Source organism: Epinephelus fuscoguttatus, linkage group LG18 (genome assembly GCF_011397635.1).
Source record: "Epinephelus fuscoguttatus linkage group LG18, E.fuscoguttatus.final_Chr_v1".
Classification (NCBI taxonomy): Eukaryota; Metazoa; Chordata; class Actinopteri; order Perciformes; family Serranidae; genus Epinephelus; species Epinephelus fuscoguttatus.
Window position 1 is genome coordinate 36,151,957 of NC_064769.1, and position 13,110 is coordinate 36,165,066.

Here is a 13,110-nt window from a genome sequence, read left to right on the forward strand (position 1 = left end):
GCTGACACAACATGAACTGAGTCTCCTCGTCCGTCCAGAAATGCACAACTCTGGATGTAGATTTCTCCATGTTGTTACCGGCTTTGTCTTCTGTTACAAATTTAATGCTATTGGACTTCCGGGTCAAAGCTCGGGCGGAAACTGTGGAGCATGCTCAGAGCGTCTCGGCCAGTTTGGGTGTGATTGACTGTATACTTGCAGGAGTAATTCGACTCTCAATCGCATTTTCTGGGTGCGTTAGTCCGACTTTAAGAAATTCGATTTCACTTTCAATTCAATTTTAATTTCAATTATGATTTCAGTTGCACTAACATGCTTACATGTATTTTAAAAGTCAGGTTTTTAGTATCGGACTATGACTTAATGCACTGTGCTAACCAACAGCTAGCATTAGGGTTAGCTCCGCCCTGTCGTCCAAATATGATCACTTCTGGCTCAAAAAGACCAGGATGGCGATGGACAAAAAACAAAACTCGAGGCTTCATTATGGGAGCCCACCAGAACCAGTGAGTGGTGTCACAGTGGCCACATTCCAACATTTTAAACAGTCTATGAAAGTAATACTTTATTTATGGGTGCAATCATTTCTTAATAACTGCTGAGGACAAAGAGTATAATTTGGTATAAATTACAGCACAATAAGACACTAAGGTCCTGTACTGCTAATTATTTCATGCTGTAATAATAACTGAGCTTGATACCACTCTCTGTGTCTGTCTGTGTGTTAACTATTCAGCTACAGCCAGCAGGCAACGTTTAAATAAATAAATGAAATATAATGAACTTGACTTGACTGACTATAAACACTGAGACTGTCTGTTTCTGTGTCTCTGACCTGTTTTGAAAAATAAGTACAAACTAGGGCATCAGCAATCACATGTATGACGACAGACCTTGTCACGCAATGAAAACACACAACACAGGCCTGAAGTCTACTTCAAGTTAGAGCTGCGAACAGCTTCAGCTCTCCACCATTAACTTTTTGTGTGATCGAACACCGATCTGCATTTACATTAAAAAGAAAATCACTCCATTTCACACTGTCCCACTCCACCACAGACGACACAGTACTACATCTCTCACGTGCCATACAGCTCTTTCAATGCAGGAACGTGTCCTTGCTGGCGCGTTCAAAGGCAAATTCTTTGTCAGCTGCTTAACTTAAAAACATCAACAGTGTAACAGCCGGACTGTAGGACCCTGCAGTGAAATCTATTGTTTAAAGACCAGTAAGAGGACTGTTTGTCTGACAGAAGTGTAATGATGTTTACGTGACACCGCCTGCTCTGATCACTGCAGGAGATTAAAGACAAATTCATCCTTTTACTGCATTCCTGTAAGAACTCTGTAGATGAGTGTATGATGTATGTATACGTGTGTGTGTGTGTGTGTGTGTGTGTGTGTGTTATCTTTGCTATCATCCACATCGGACAGCGCCCAGCCACCGTCTCCGGCTCTCTGGCACCTCACAGGAAACCTCTGGGTATTTCCTGTGTGACTCAGGGCTAAACGTCCCTTAATGACAAACTGTTGTCAAATAAATAGTGATGTCAAGAGGGGGTGAATTAAGTTTAATTGGCAATGCATCAGAGGTGATGATGTGTAATTAATTTTGGACCAAAGTGGACAGCGAAACTATGTATATACAGTTGATAAGATGAATGGCGACATGTTTTCTTCCACAGTGGCCGTTGAAAGAAGCAAAGAGGGAAAGTTATTATTCTAATTATTTTATCTTCTGTCGCAACAGCCACAGGGCAAACAGCAGAACTACGGCTTTCAGGTTACAAAGTAAACCAACAGGAAATGTGTTTGGTCACCACAGCTTCTTTTTGAATACTGTGCAGTTGCAGTCCACTGGCCAATCCTGCTGCATCGCCAGACTGCCCTCATTCAAATAAATGAAGAGGCTGCGTTTCTTTTCAAACGGGGGAAGCAGTCCATAGCGGTGGGGAGCGAGATGGAGAGACGATGGGATGGCTAGCTAGCTAGCTAATAGAGTGGTGCAGAAATGAGTTAGCATTTGGTGTTTGTGCTGTGTTACCTGGTTCAGCCTCTCCACTGTGGGGGAGGAGCGGGAGCGGTAGTGTTGAGGAGTCATTGGAATCTCTTCGGATCTCTCCAGGAGATCCTCGGCAGAGGCTGACTTTCCGGAGCCTCGAGCTGACCCGGCCCTCTGCAGAGCCCCGTTGAGCTGCTGGGACAGTCCCGGCTTGAGCTGAGGCTCTACGGCCAGTTGCTGGAGGTCAAGGCCGCGGTCTCTGCTGGAGGACTGACTCTGTCTGCTGAGCCCTGTTTCATGGGGCACGTCCTGGGGGATCTGTGCCTGGGGCTCAGGAAGGGAGCCAGAAGGAGCACTGGGAGAAGAAACCAGAAAGGTGTTATTAAACTGTAATAATTCAACTTCATGTTAAAATCTAAATTTCTACATTGCATCCTGTGGTGAACATGAAATTCTGTCCCACATTTTAAGGCAATCCATCTTAAAGTTCTCATGACATTTCACTCCAAACCACAAATGTTCAGTTACATCACTGGATAAGTGAAAAACTTTGAACTGCTGGTGACCAAAGTCATTAGGTTTAGGTGAATGTAAATTTCATGGCTTCAGTCTGGACCAAAGTGGTGGACTGACCATCCCAAAAGAAACTGTGTTATCCTGGCTAAAAATCAGTGTTACATGTAGCTGGTATCTGGTTTTGGTTACCTAATAGATGGGTGCACCGGAGCCCTCGGAGTGGTCACCCTGCCTGGGTAGAAGAGGTTGGACTGGTGGCTCCACAGGTCAGTTCCAGGAGGGAGAGTGGGGCAGGGACGCCTCTCTCCAGAGGAGAAGCTTCGATCTGCAGCAGAGTCCTGCAGGGAGAGCATGCTGGAGGTGGAGGAGAGGCTGAGGGTGTCTGAGTGACAGGAGGAGAGGAAAGAAGAGGAGGAACAAAAAAAGGAAGAACAAGGAAGATGGAGATTAATCTACTTGTTCCACTCACAGTCAGTCACTTAAATATTTGCTTTACCTGTCACTGAGCCTTCATCCACCCATCAAACCATCTCCCCTCACTCATCCTTTTACCTCCCTTCCTCCACCCACCTATATAGTTGCTGTTGTCAGGCTGTAGATAGGCACTATGGGGCCTTGATCCACTCCTCTGTCCTCCCTTGTCTCTTTGCACGCCTCTCTTCCTCTCCACGTATTCTGCGAGAGCGTCATGCTGAAGCTGCCGCAATTCAGGCCTTGATGTGGCATTCTGCATAGCCCCGCCCCCAACACGACTTGCCACAAGCTCGAACATCTTCCGCCGGTCTGCCACGCTGGTCTCTGAAAGAGGGGGAGATCAGCGTCAAAGCCGTGGTCAGCCAATCCTGCTATATGACTCAACTAGTTTTGGTTCACAGATGTTTTTATATCTGCATTTTCTAAAGTGTATTTACCTCCTCCACGCCTGAAGAGGGCAACAGTCTCTGCATCTGAAACCCCGCACTCGTTCAAGTTCTCTGGTTCTGAGTATGATCGCTTCTTCTGGTCTGCTGTCAGGCGCTTGCGGCCGCAGATCCGTAACAGACCAGGATGTCCAACGGGTGGGACACTGGGGAGAGCTGGGGGGCTCGGGCCTCGTGTCTCTGGGCTGACCACATGCCGCTCCTTCGGGGTGTGCAGGGAAGTGACCGGTGCTGCCGACTGTGGTGTGATGATGATGCCCTGTGGTTTGGGCATGGTTTTGGGGCCTTTTTTCTCCAGGGAGTGGTGCTTTGCAGGGACAGGTGGAGGTTGATGGCCGCTGGAGGAGGAAACGGGAGGAGGAGCTGCAGGAGGCGGAGGGTTGATTGAGGAGCTGAGGTCTTTCCGTCTGAAGGAGGTGGACCGTAGGACCTTGGATTGGGCGTCTTTCAAAGTGTCCCTGTAAGATCTGATTAGAGACAAATTTTCCTTGTCAGGATGGCTCAGAGAGACTCAAGAGATTCTGGCTCGGGCTGGGTACCATTCACATTTCAACCAGCACCAGTAGCAGTACCTGAGTAATGTCCGGTGCACTAGAATGCATGTGTATGTGTTTCAACTCATCTAGCAGTGATCCTAGGCTATTACTAAAATATAAAGAAAAGAAAATAGACCAGATGGTGAAACTATCACAGCAGATCGGCGCTGCATGATTGTCTTGGCTTGCTGGAAAGCTGGCAGAACAGCTGGCTAAGGGGCTGATGGACAGATGCTTCGCTGCACTTCCATCTTTGGTCTAACCCCAGAGGTCTCACCCAGATGTTCTCTCGGGTAACAAAATTCGGCTCCAGTGGATTTACAGGAATCAGTGCTTGGTAGTTCTGACGTAATTCAGTCTGTACCCCTTAAAATACTGCTACCCAGCCCCAATTCTGACACGTTGAAAGACTCTGACTTCTTGGAGGACTTTGACCTGTTTGAGGACCTGATCTGCTAAAGGACTCTGACCTGCTGAAAGACTAACCCAGAGGACTCTTAAGGAGTCTGACCTGTGGAAGGGGTCTGACCTTGAGGACTCTGACCTGTTTGAGGATGCGTATTTGCAGAAGGACTCTGACCTGGAGGCCTTTGACCTGTGGAGGGACTCTGATCTACTGAAGAACTCTGACCTGGAGGGCTCTGACCTGTTTGAGGATGCTGATTTTCATAAAGACTCTGACCTAGAGGACTTAGACCTGTGGAAGGACTCTGATCTGCCGAAGGACTCTGACCTGTTTGAGGATGCTGACTTGCAGAAGGACTCTGACCTAGGGGACCTTGACCTCCTGAAGAACTTTAACTTGGAGGACTCTTACCTGCTGAGGAACTCTAGTCCGTGGAAGGACGTGTTGAAAGACTGACCTGTTGAAGGACGTGTCCTGCATGGTGCCCATTATCTCCTGGATGTCCTGTGTCCGGGGAAAGTCTTTGCTGCTGTCGCCCTCCCTGGTTTCTTGCAGCTGGAAGCTGCTGCGGCTTCTCTGGAGGGCTGAACTTGGATCTGCTGGGGTCCTGAACACCACACAGACATTTGAGTGCCTTTTGACAGGGACTTCAAGTCCAGTAAATGTGACTCAGCCTAACTCTAGCTATCCTGAAAGGACTTCAGACACAAAATCGAACGTTGCAATATATGGGACAAATATGTGATGCATGTCAGTTTGGAGCAAAATAAAAGTAGATACAAACAAAATGTGAAGTTATAGGCTGGAATTGTGATACATACAGTCAGATGCTGTTATACAGACATTTGCTGGAATAATATTTGAATCACATAACTATACTGTATATATAGTTTTATCTATTACCCACAAACTCTCTACCTGTATTTCTTGTGCTCAGTGCTGCCTCCTCTGTAGCTCATAGTCCTGTGGGCTTTGGTCCCACCGGTGCTTCTCTCCAGCATGTTTCTGAGGTCATCTGCTCCACAGGGGGGGCTGCGGCCTTTCTCTGTCATCTGAATCAAAATCGGAAAACATAAAGCAGTGAAGCAGAATCACAGCCAACAAGGATCAGGTTTTCAAATTTAGGAGGTAAGGCTGAGATGATGCAGTTCTTGTGTGGTAAGTCAAATCCATCAAATCCATTTTATGTTGACTGATGCTTTAAACTGATGGTTCATTCATTCATTTCTCAGTTGAACCATCAAAATATGGCAACCAAACAAAATGTGAGTTACCCTCAGATGGGTGGCTTTGTCCTGTGCGTTGGTGGTGCTGTGACTGCGCTGCTTTGCGGTGCGACGCTCGAAGCGGCTGACCTTCTCCAGGACAGAGAGGCTGCGGTTAGGTCCCTGGCTGCCATCACCTTGGCTACCATTGCCATGGCTACTGGCGGAGGCAACACTGTTGGGGCTGGCGCATCGTTGGACCTCGGCAAGGGCGATCTCCAGACGGGTCAGTGGATGTTCTCGGTCTTTGTCATGCTCTCTGTGGTCCCAGTGCTGGTACTGCAGAGCTGCTGAGTCACTGAAGTGACGGGGTGAATTCTGGGAGGCGGAGGCGGGTGGAGCCTGAGGCTGAGCAGGTAAGTGGGAAGGAGGCACTTGTCCTTGGGGGATCCTGGAGGATGTCACTGGCTCCGAATGAACGCTGGTCTGGTCCATTGATCTGAAGGGATGGAGGGAGGAGGGCGAGAAGTAAGAAAAGGAGGGAGAATCATTCTCCAACCATTTAATGAACTAACCAACTACTCACTGTCAGGAAGCTCCTTTTATAGATAGAAAGTTGTTATCTGGCAAAATAACATATGAGTTTGTGTTGTTGTGGATGATTCTGGTTGCTGGGCCAGGTAGAACAACATCTTCCCTAGTTGTTGAATGATTTATTGATTGGCTATCAACTAATAGCAAAAGTTTGACAAGTCTGAGCCTTTTCTGGCAAAGGCATACAGAGGTGAAGTCCCTCCTTTTCTGGCGTCTGGATTTTATTCCTACAGAAATGTACAGTAATCAACCGCAAGAGACAGAGACAGAATCAGAAACCTCTAAATGCTCTGGAGTCATCCTCAGAAATGATTTCACCATGTAAAGTCCCCTCTGTACTGTACCTCCTCCTTTCTCCCCTGGGTTGGACAGGCATGTAGGGGTCCCTCCAATCTTGTGAAGTTGAGGCCCTGTGGAAATCCTGGTTGTGCTCCTGGGACACTTGGCTCTGGGCTCTCTGGCTTGCATGAATATGGGGCCCTTGGAAGCTCTGACCATGAGGTCCCTGGTGGTTTGGGGGCCTTTGAGCCCCTGTGTGGTCCTCTGATCCCTCTCTGGCAGTTTTCATGTTGGGTCTGTAGAGTTCATAGTTAGACTCTTCCTGTTGAGGCCTGATTAAAGTACAAGACTGAGTCAGAATTAAGAGCCAATATGAATAATTTCTACAGCTTTATTGCACTCAATGAGAGTAATGCCAGAATCAGATATGTGATATCAGCTGTGTTGTAGAAGATAGAGCTTTGATTCTCTGCCCAAACCAGATTGGGCCTGACCCGCCGAATTCAGGCCAAAGAGTTCAGTTTCAATTTCACCGTGCTTGGCACTCTGTTGCTCCAAGAGTGTGGTGCTCTAAACCGAATGGCATATTCCAAAAGCACCCCAAATTTACAGTTCAGTTTGTGCCAGAGTACAAGCTGGCACTCGGAGTCACTATTGACTGGTAAATGATAAAATAGACATGCACTTGTAGAGCATCTTTCAAGTATTGCGACCTCTCAAAGTGCCTTTTCACGACATGTAATATTCACCCATTCACACACATTCATACACTGTTGGCCGAGGCTACCATACAAGGTGCCACCTGCTACTCAGTTTCAAACTGAGCATTCAGCATGCATTTGGGGTTCTCGCCCGAAGATACTAGTGGATGACCCAGTCTACCCAGTACGAATGCACCCTGCATTACAAATGTCTGTAACTGCACTGACAAAACCTTTGATGACTTAAATTTGTAATAAAAATGTTTTGGGCTTCGGTCGGGCTTGGACAGAAACTATGTGAGCTCACACATGGTTTGCGCATGATCTTTTGGACCCGATCAAACTCTAGTGTAGGACAGCTGACTTCTGGGAGACGCCTTGCAACATTTCAGCAAATAGACTAGCATGAAGTTGTGCATTAAGCAATATGTTGTCAAAAGTATGACTCTTGGGAACTGCAGCAAAAACCACTGGTAGAGAGTGATGACACTCAAAACACAGCATATCATATTTCTGTTTAAATTCACCTGTCAGCCTCGTATGCTTGAGTCCTGAGCTGTGTGGAGGCAGACGATGACGAAGAAGAATAGGGGTATAGTGAAGAAGAAGTGTTGTTTTGGTATCCGTTTTCTGTCGCTGACATCCTTCCATCCCTCCGCCTCTCCGTTGCTCCTTCCTCTCTCCCTCCGACACCCTGCTGCTGCTGTCGGCTGTTCTCCTTAGCCAAGGCGGGGTACACTCCAGAGGAGGCTGGACCGGGGCCAGCACTGGGAATCTGTGCGTAGTGGGGCTCAAGCTGTGGGACAGGGTATGTGCCCGTGGGTAGAATGAGCCGGCCAGACTGGGGGACAGGGCCTGCAGGTCCGGAAGAGTGCCCGGTAGGAGAAGGGGGCTGGGGGAAGCCTCCACCCTGCCGGGGCTTTGTGGTGGGGCTGCTCTCTGGACTCTTCTCTATCACTGTGTGGAGCTGACCTTCGGCGCTGTACGAGCCCTTAGCTGGAACATCAAGAATGATTGTAAGAGTAGAGCAGAGGTTGATGATAGCAGAGCTGTCTTCACAACTGCTAATGCATATACATTTACACACTGTTTTCTATACCTTTAAGGCTTGCTGTAATGTCATCTATATATTTTGGGTGTTTTAGGAACACTTTTAATTTTGTAGAGCAGAATTAAAGTGGTCTCTTTGGATCCTCAAAATGAGTAAAATCATGGAGATAGAATTCAAACATACCTGCACCTGAAGCCACAGAGCCACTGGAGTGATGCCAGGAACCTTTCTGCAGAGACCTGAATTAAACACATGAGATTAAATAACACTGGATTACATTAGAGCTCCTAGCTGGGGACAGCTGTGCATGTCCGCCCACACAAAAACACAGTGACAGGGCTAACTGTTAGCAACACACAGCTAACGTTACCCAACAGTTATTAATGGGTTGAACAGCTGAGTTGAGCCATTTCAGTGTTGGTGTTGGTTTTCTGGGACTGTTAAACTGCTGCTGTGTTAGCTTGCGCTAACAGTGCAGACTCGCCGGGAGGGGAGCGGCTCTCGAGACAGCAGCAACAGAAAGTTTGCTGATTTTGCGCAGTTTGAGTAGTTGATACTACTTGATACTGGGATATTTTGGGCGATACCTTAAAGGTACCAATACCCAGCCCTAACTGATACCACATTGTAGTATAAAGTGGGATTTATACTTCTGCATCGCATCTATGTTATAACCTACGCCGTAGCCTGACCTGCACCTCCCCAGACATGTAAGTACACATTGTGGTGACACAGACCTCAATAAAAGCTTTGTTTCCACTGATTTCATCAGGGTTTATTGTTGTTTGAGAATTGCAATTCACTCTGATTTGATGGACCCAACTTACCGTAGTGACCGGGCGTGCTCCAGACTGGACCAGGAGTTCGGTCTCTCGTGGTTCCTGATGGCTGCGTAGCTGTCGCTGCGCCTCGGCGGGGCCGGCGCCCCCTTTAGGCTCTCGTAGGAGCTGCGGCTGGCCGCCGGGCCCCATATTGGACCTACACTGTGTCTGTTTGATGCTGGTGCACCACCGCTGCTGCTGCCGCTACTGCTGCTGCTGCCACTGCTGCTGCCACGGTAACAGACCCCTCCCACCGAACCTGGAACCAATAGTGTAAAGAAAAACAATGATGTCATCACATCTAAGTTACATTACCTGAAAACCGCTCCTGAAGCAGAGACGTCACCTTGCATATCTCGGCTCTGCCCCGGCCTCATCCCTCCCCCGCCTCTGGAATCGCTGTTGCGAAGCATCGCAGCAGAGGTGGAGCTCAGCTCATGCTCTTGCGATAGGCCCTGCTGGGCGTCATAAACCGTCCGGACGTAACACATGTCAGCCTGCTGCATATCGACACTTCCTCCTTCTCTCTGAGGGACGGTTTCCAGCGAATAGGAGCGCTCTGGGCTGAAGGAAGGCGTGGAGGCAAGATACTCTGGGATACTGGAGCTGGTGGAGAAGGAGGAGTAGGCGGAGTCTCGTTTGCTGTGGAGGTGGTCGATGCTGTTGGAGGACCTAGAATATGACAGGAGATTTTAGTTGAGATCATGATATTTAAAAATTTACAGCTGCTTAAGTTCTGTACTTTCAACTGAGACCCTATTTCCCAAAGGTTTTTGTGTCTAAGTGACAAATTGGAACAACAATTTCTGAAACTGTCTGTATGAACCTGGCAGAGGACAGCTGGTGGCAGGAGGAGTAGGCAGGGTGGGGTCCGCTGTGGGTGTGGTGGCCCAGTGGGTGGTGGTGCTGAGCTCCAGAGTGAAGCTGGGAGGACTGCGGAGGGTCAAGGCTCTCCATGCTGCCCCTGGAGCTGTACTGGTCCGGACTCTTCCTCAGGTAGCTGCCGCCAGAGTCAAACCCACCTGACAGGTCGGTGGTTGAGGCACTGAGAGACAGAGACACAGATTAAAAAAAAACAAACAAAAAAAAACCCCTCAAACACACTGTTCCAGACAAAAAAATGACAAAGCCATTTACTTCTTAGTAAAGCATCAACAAACAAACAGCCAACAAAAGTGAGGTCTTTTTTAGCAAGACATTGGCGGCATTTTCAGTGGAACTCTACCACCAAACTCGGTTGTTTTTTGCAAAACATCAGAGGCATTTCCAGACACATTTATGCCACCAAAAATGTTTTGTTTTTTTTGCAAACATATGCAGTGTTTCCAGCAGCGAATGTGCCACAAAAGCAGGTGTTTTTTACGCAAAACATCAGAGGCATTTCCAGATGCGATTATGCCACCAAAAGTTGGTTCTTTTTTAACCAGACATTGGTGACATTTCAGCGGGGATTGTGCCACCGAAAGCGGTTGGTTTTTTTGCTAAACATTGGAGGCATTTCCATATGCAACTGTATGTCTGCAGCATTTTCAGCTGCAACTGTGCCAACAAAAGTGGGTTCCTTTTTTTAGCAAGATATTGGAGGTATTTCCGGACACGATTGTACCACCAAAACAGGGCTTTATCGTGACATCTGCAGCATTTCCAGCCTCAATTGCGCCACTAAGAATGGGTTCTTCTTTAGCAAGACATTGGCTGTGAAACTGCCACCAACATCTGAACATCGGAGGCATTTCCAAACGGGATTGTACCACCAAAAACAGGTTTTTACTGTGACATCTGCAGCATTTCCAGCTGCAATTGTGCCAACAAAAGCGGGTTCTTTTGTTGCAAGACATCGGTGGCATTTTCAGCGACAACTGTGCCACCAAACGCGGTTGTTTTTTTGCTAAACATCAGAGGTATCTCCAGTAACGACTGTACCACCAAAACAGGGTTTTATCATGTCATCTGCAGCATTTCCAGCCTCAATTGTGCCAACAAAAGCTAAAAGTAAAGAAATGTAAAGTTTCAACATATCCACTCCATAATAACGTAGGAATGTGACGTATCCATGCAGAAATGTACAATGCCAACATTTATACTGCCGACTGGGTTGGATGATGAGACATTAAGTTGGGATTCTTATTTAATCCCTGTGTTCCGATCTCGCATGAGGAGAATCTCAACAACTTAAACCCTATTTGTTTGCCTGGTTTATTAAGATGGTTTTACTTTATTTGTGCACAAGAGAAGACGATTAGGTGACGCAGAAACATTATATGTTCGACCTCGTCAGATAGCTGTTGTGAGTTTTACATAAAGTGACTCAGACATGAGAGCGACGTGTTAAATTGCCAGAGCGTTACGTAACCAGGTGCATGTCTGAGAGGGTTTTATTTGTTCTAACTGCTGGTTGTGAGGTTGGTGATTTGCTGCTGAATCTGCGGTTACATCACTCCAGATAACTGACTGGAATGTAAATGTGTGTGTGCATGTGTGTGTCTACGTCACAGTTTGACCCACCAAGTCCTTCAACCGAACACAATGCAATTACTGCTCTGGAAAAGGGGGACACTCTCTGTCTGTCTCCGTCTGCATTTCTCCTTTTCTGTGTCACTAACTTCTCTGAGTCTAATTTTTGTCTCAGCTTCTCTTTCTGTCGGCTGTACGGTCCGTCTCTCTCTGACTTTGTGTTTCTTAACTGCGGTTATATCAAAGCTGAGCTACAGAAATGTTACATCAAACTTTTTATTCTCATCCACACTTTACTAACAGGACACAACAGTCGAGGGTTGCTATGGGAGACCCAGAGGTGAGGGGGAAGGGTACCAGGAATGCCCCATTCTGTAGGCATCGACGTCAATGCCCTGTCCACCCAACACACACACACACACACACACACACACACAGAGTCACGTCAGAGGCCTTTATTCCCTTCAAAGAAACCGTGATGTAACTTCCTCTGATGACACAAACCTGATGACCAACAGCTTCGCTTCAAGCACCAAAACAATTATGTATTTACCAGTTTGTGCAACTGGGATGACTAAATATATCACGGCGGATAGTTCAGCTGAAAACACAACATATTTTTATACATAATCATCCAGCAGGAGCTCCGACTGGTCTGAGACAACAGGTCTGAATCCTTAAACACTGGACACTACAAGACAGCATGGACAAAACTCTCCATGATGTTAACACACACACATCCTACCTACCTGTGAGAGCCCTTACTGACATACCAAACACCTACCCATAACCATAACCTGACCTTGTTCTGATCTTAATTTTTAAACCAAGTAAACAGCCCTTTGAAGGATCCTCCCAAAAAGGTCCTTGCTTTCTAAAATGTCATCACCTAAAAGTTTCTCATTTCCCAAAAAAATCTCCTCATTTTCCAAAAAGTTCTTCACTGTAAAATTACATGAATTTCCCAAGATGTTCCCAATTTCCAAAATGCCTTAATTTTCTAGAAAAAAATGTCCTAAGCTTTCAAAACTGTTTTAATTTTCCTCAAGCATCTTAATCTTCCCAAAAGTTCTTCACTTTCTAAAAATGGTTTCGCTTTCCAGATATGTTCATATAAAAAAAAATAAATTAATACGTACTCCACTTTCCAAAAAGTTTCTCACTGTCTAAAATGATCTAATTTTTCAAGATGTTCCCACTTTCCAAAACGCCTCAATTTTCTAAAAATGACCTCAGTTTCTGAAAATGTTCTAGTTTCCCCCAAATATCTTAATTTTCTCAGAAGTTACTCGCTTTTTCCAAATGTCCTAATTTTCAAAATATGTCCCCAATTTTCTAATGAAATAAAATGTCCTCCATTTTCTAAAAATCTCTTTACTTTCTAAAAAATCTTGACTTTTGAAAATGTCTTTATTTTCAGAAAATGTTTCTCATTTTCTCACTTTTTAAGTGTCTCCACTTTCGAACTGTTTATTTTCAAGAAATGTCTTTCACTTTCCAAAAATGTCTTATTTTCAAAATATATCCCTCACTTTCTAAAAAAATGTCTTTACTTTCCAAAATGTTTTGATTTCCCAAAATGTCCTAATTTTCCAAAAATGTCCCTCACTTTATTAGGATGTCAT

General features: G+C 46.2%; 1 protein-coding gene and 1 long non-coding RNA gene across 4 annotated transcripts in view; both read right to left on the reverse strand.

The window, feature by feature from the left end:
• The window catches only part of shroom3 (shroom family member 3), a 91,909-nt gene that overhangs the window by 21,997 nt on the left and 56,802 nt on the right, over nt 1-13,110 (reverse strand). For all 3 annotated transcript variants that reach the window (XM_049560042.1, XM_049560043.1, XM_049560044.1), the window contains 13 exons: nt 9,858-10,076; nt 9,378-9,703; nt 9,038-9,290; nt 8,394-8,449; nt 7,687-8,155; nt 6,524-6,790; nt 5,655-6,084; nt 5,299-5,432; nt 4,838-4,987; nt 3,430-3,905; nt 3,089-3,316; nt 2,708-2,900; nt 2,045-2,357 (listed from right to left, as the gene is read on the reverse strand). In XM_049560042.1, coding sequence (XP_049415999.1) covers nt 2,045-2,357; nt 2,708-2,900; nt 3,089-3,316; nt 3,430-3,905; nt 4,838-4,987; nt 5,299-5,432; nt 5,655-6,084; nt 6,524-6,790; nt 7,687-8,155; nt 8,394-8,449; nt 9,038-9,290; nt 9,378-9,703; nt 9,858-10,076 — 3,514 coding nt within the window. The remainder of the gene's footprint in view (nt 1-2,044; nt 2,358-2,707; nt 2,901-3,088; nt 3,317-3,429; nt 3,906-4,837; nt 4,988-5,298; nt 5,433-5,654; nt 6,085-6,523; nt 6,791-7,686; nt 8,156-8,393; nt 8,450-9,037; nt 9,291-9,377; nt 9,704-9,857; nt 10,077-13,110) is intronic.
• On the reverse strand, nt 3,929-4,683 carry LOC125878706 (uncharacterized). The gene is made up of 3 exons (XR_007447772.1): nt 4,621-4,683; nt 4,555-4,569; nt 3,929-4,518 (listed from the first exon to the last, which is right to left on the reverse strand). It is a non-coding gene; the product is annotated as an uncharacterized LOC125878706 (long non-coding RNA).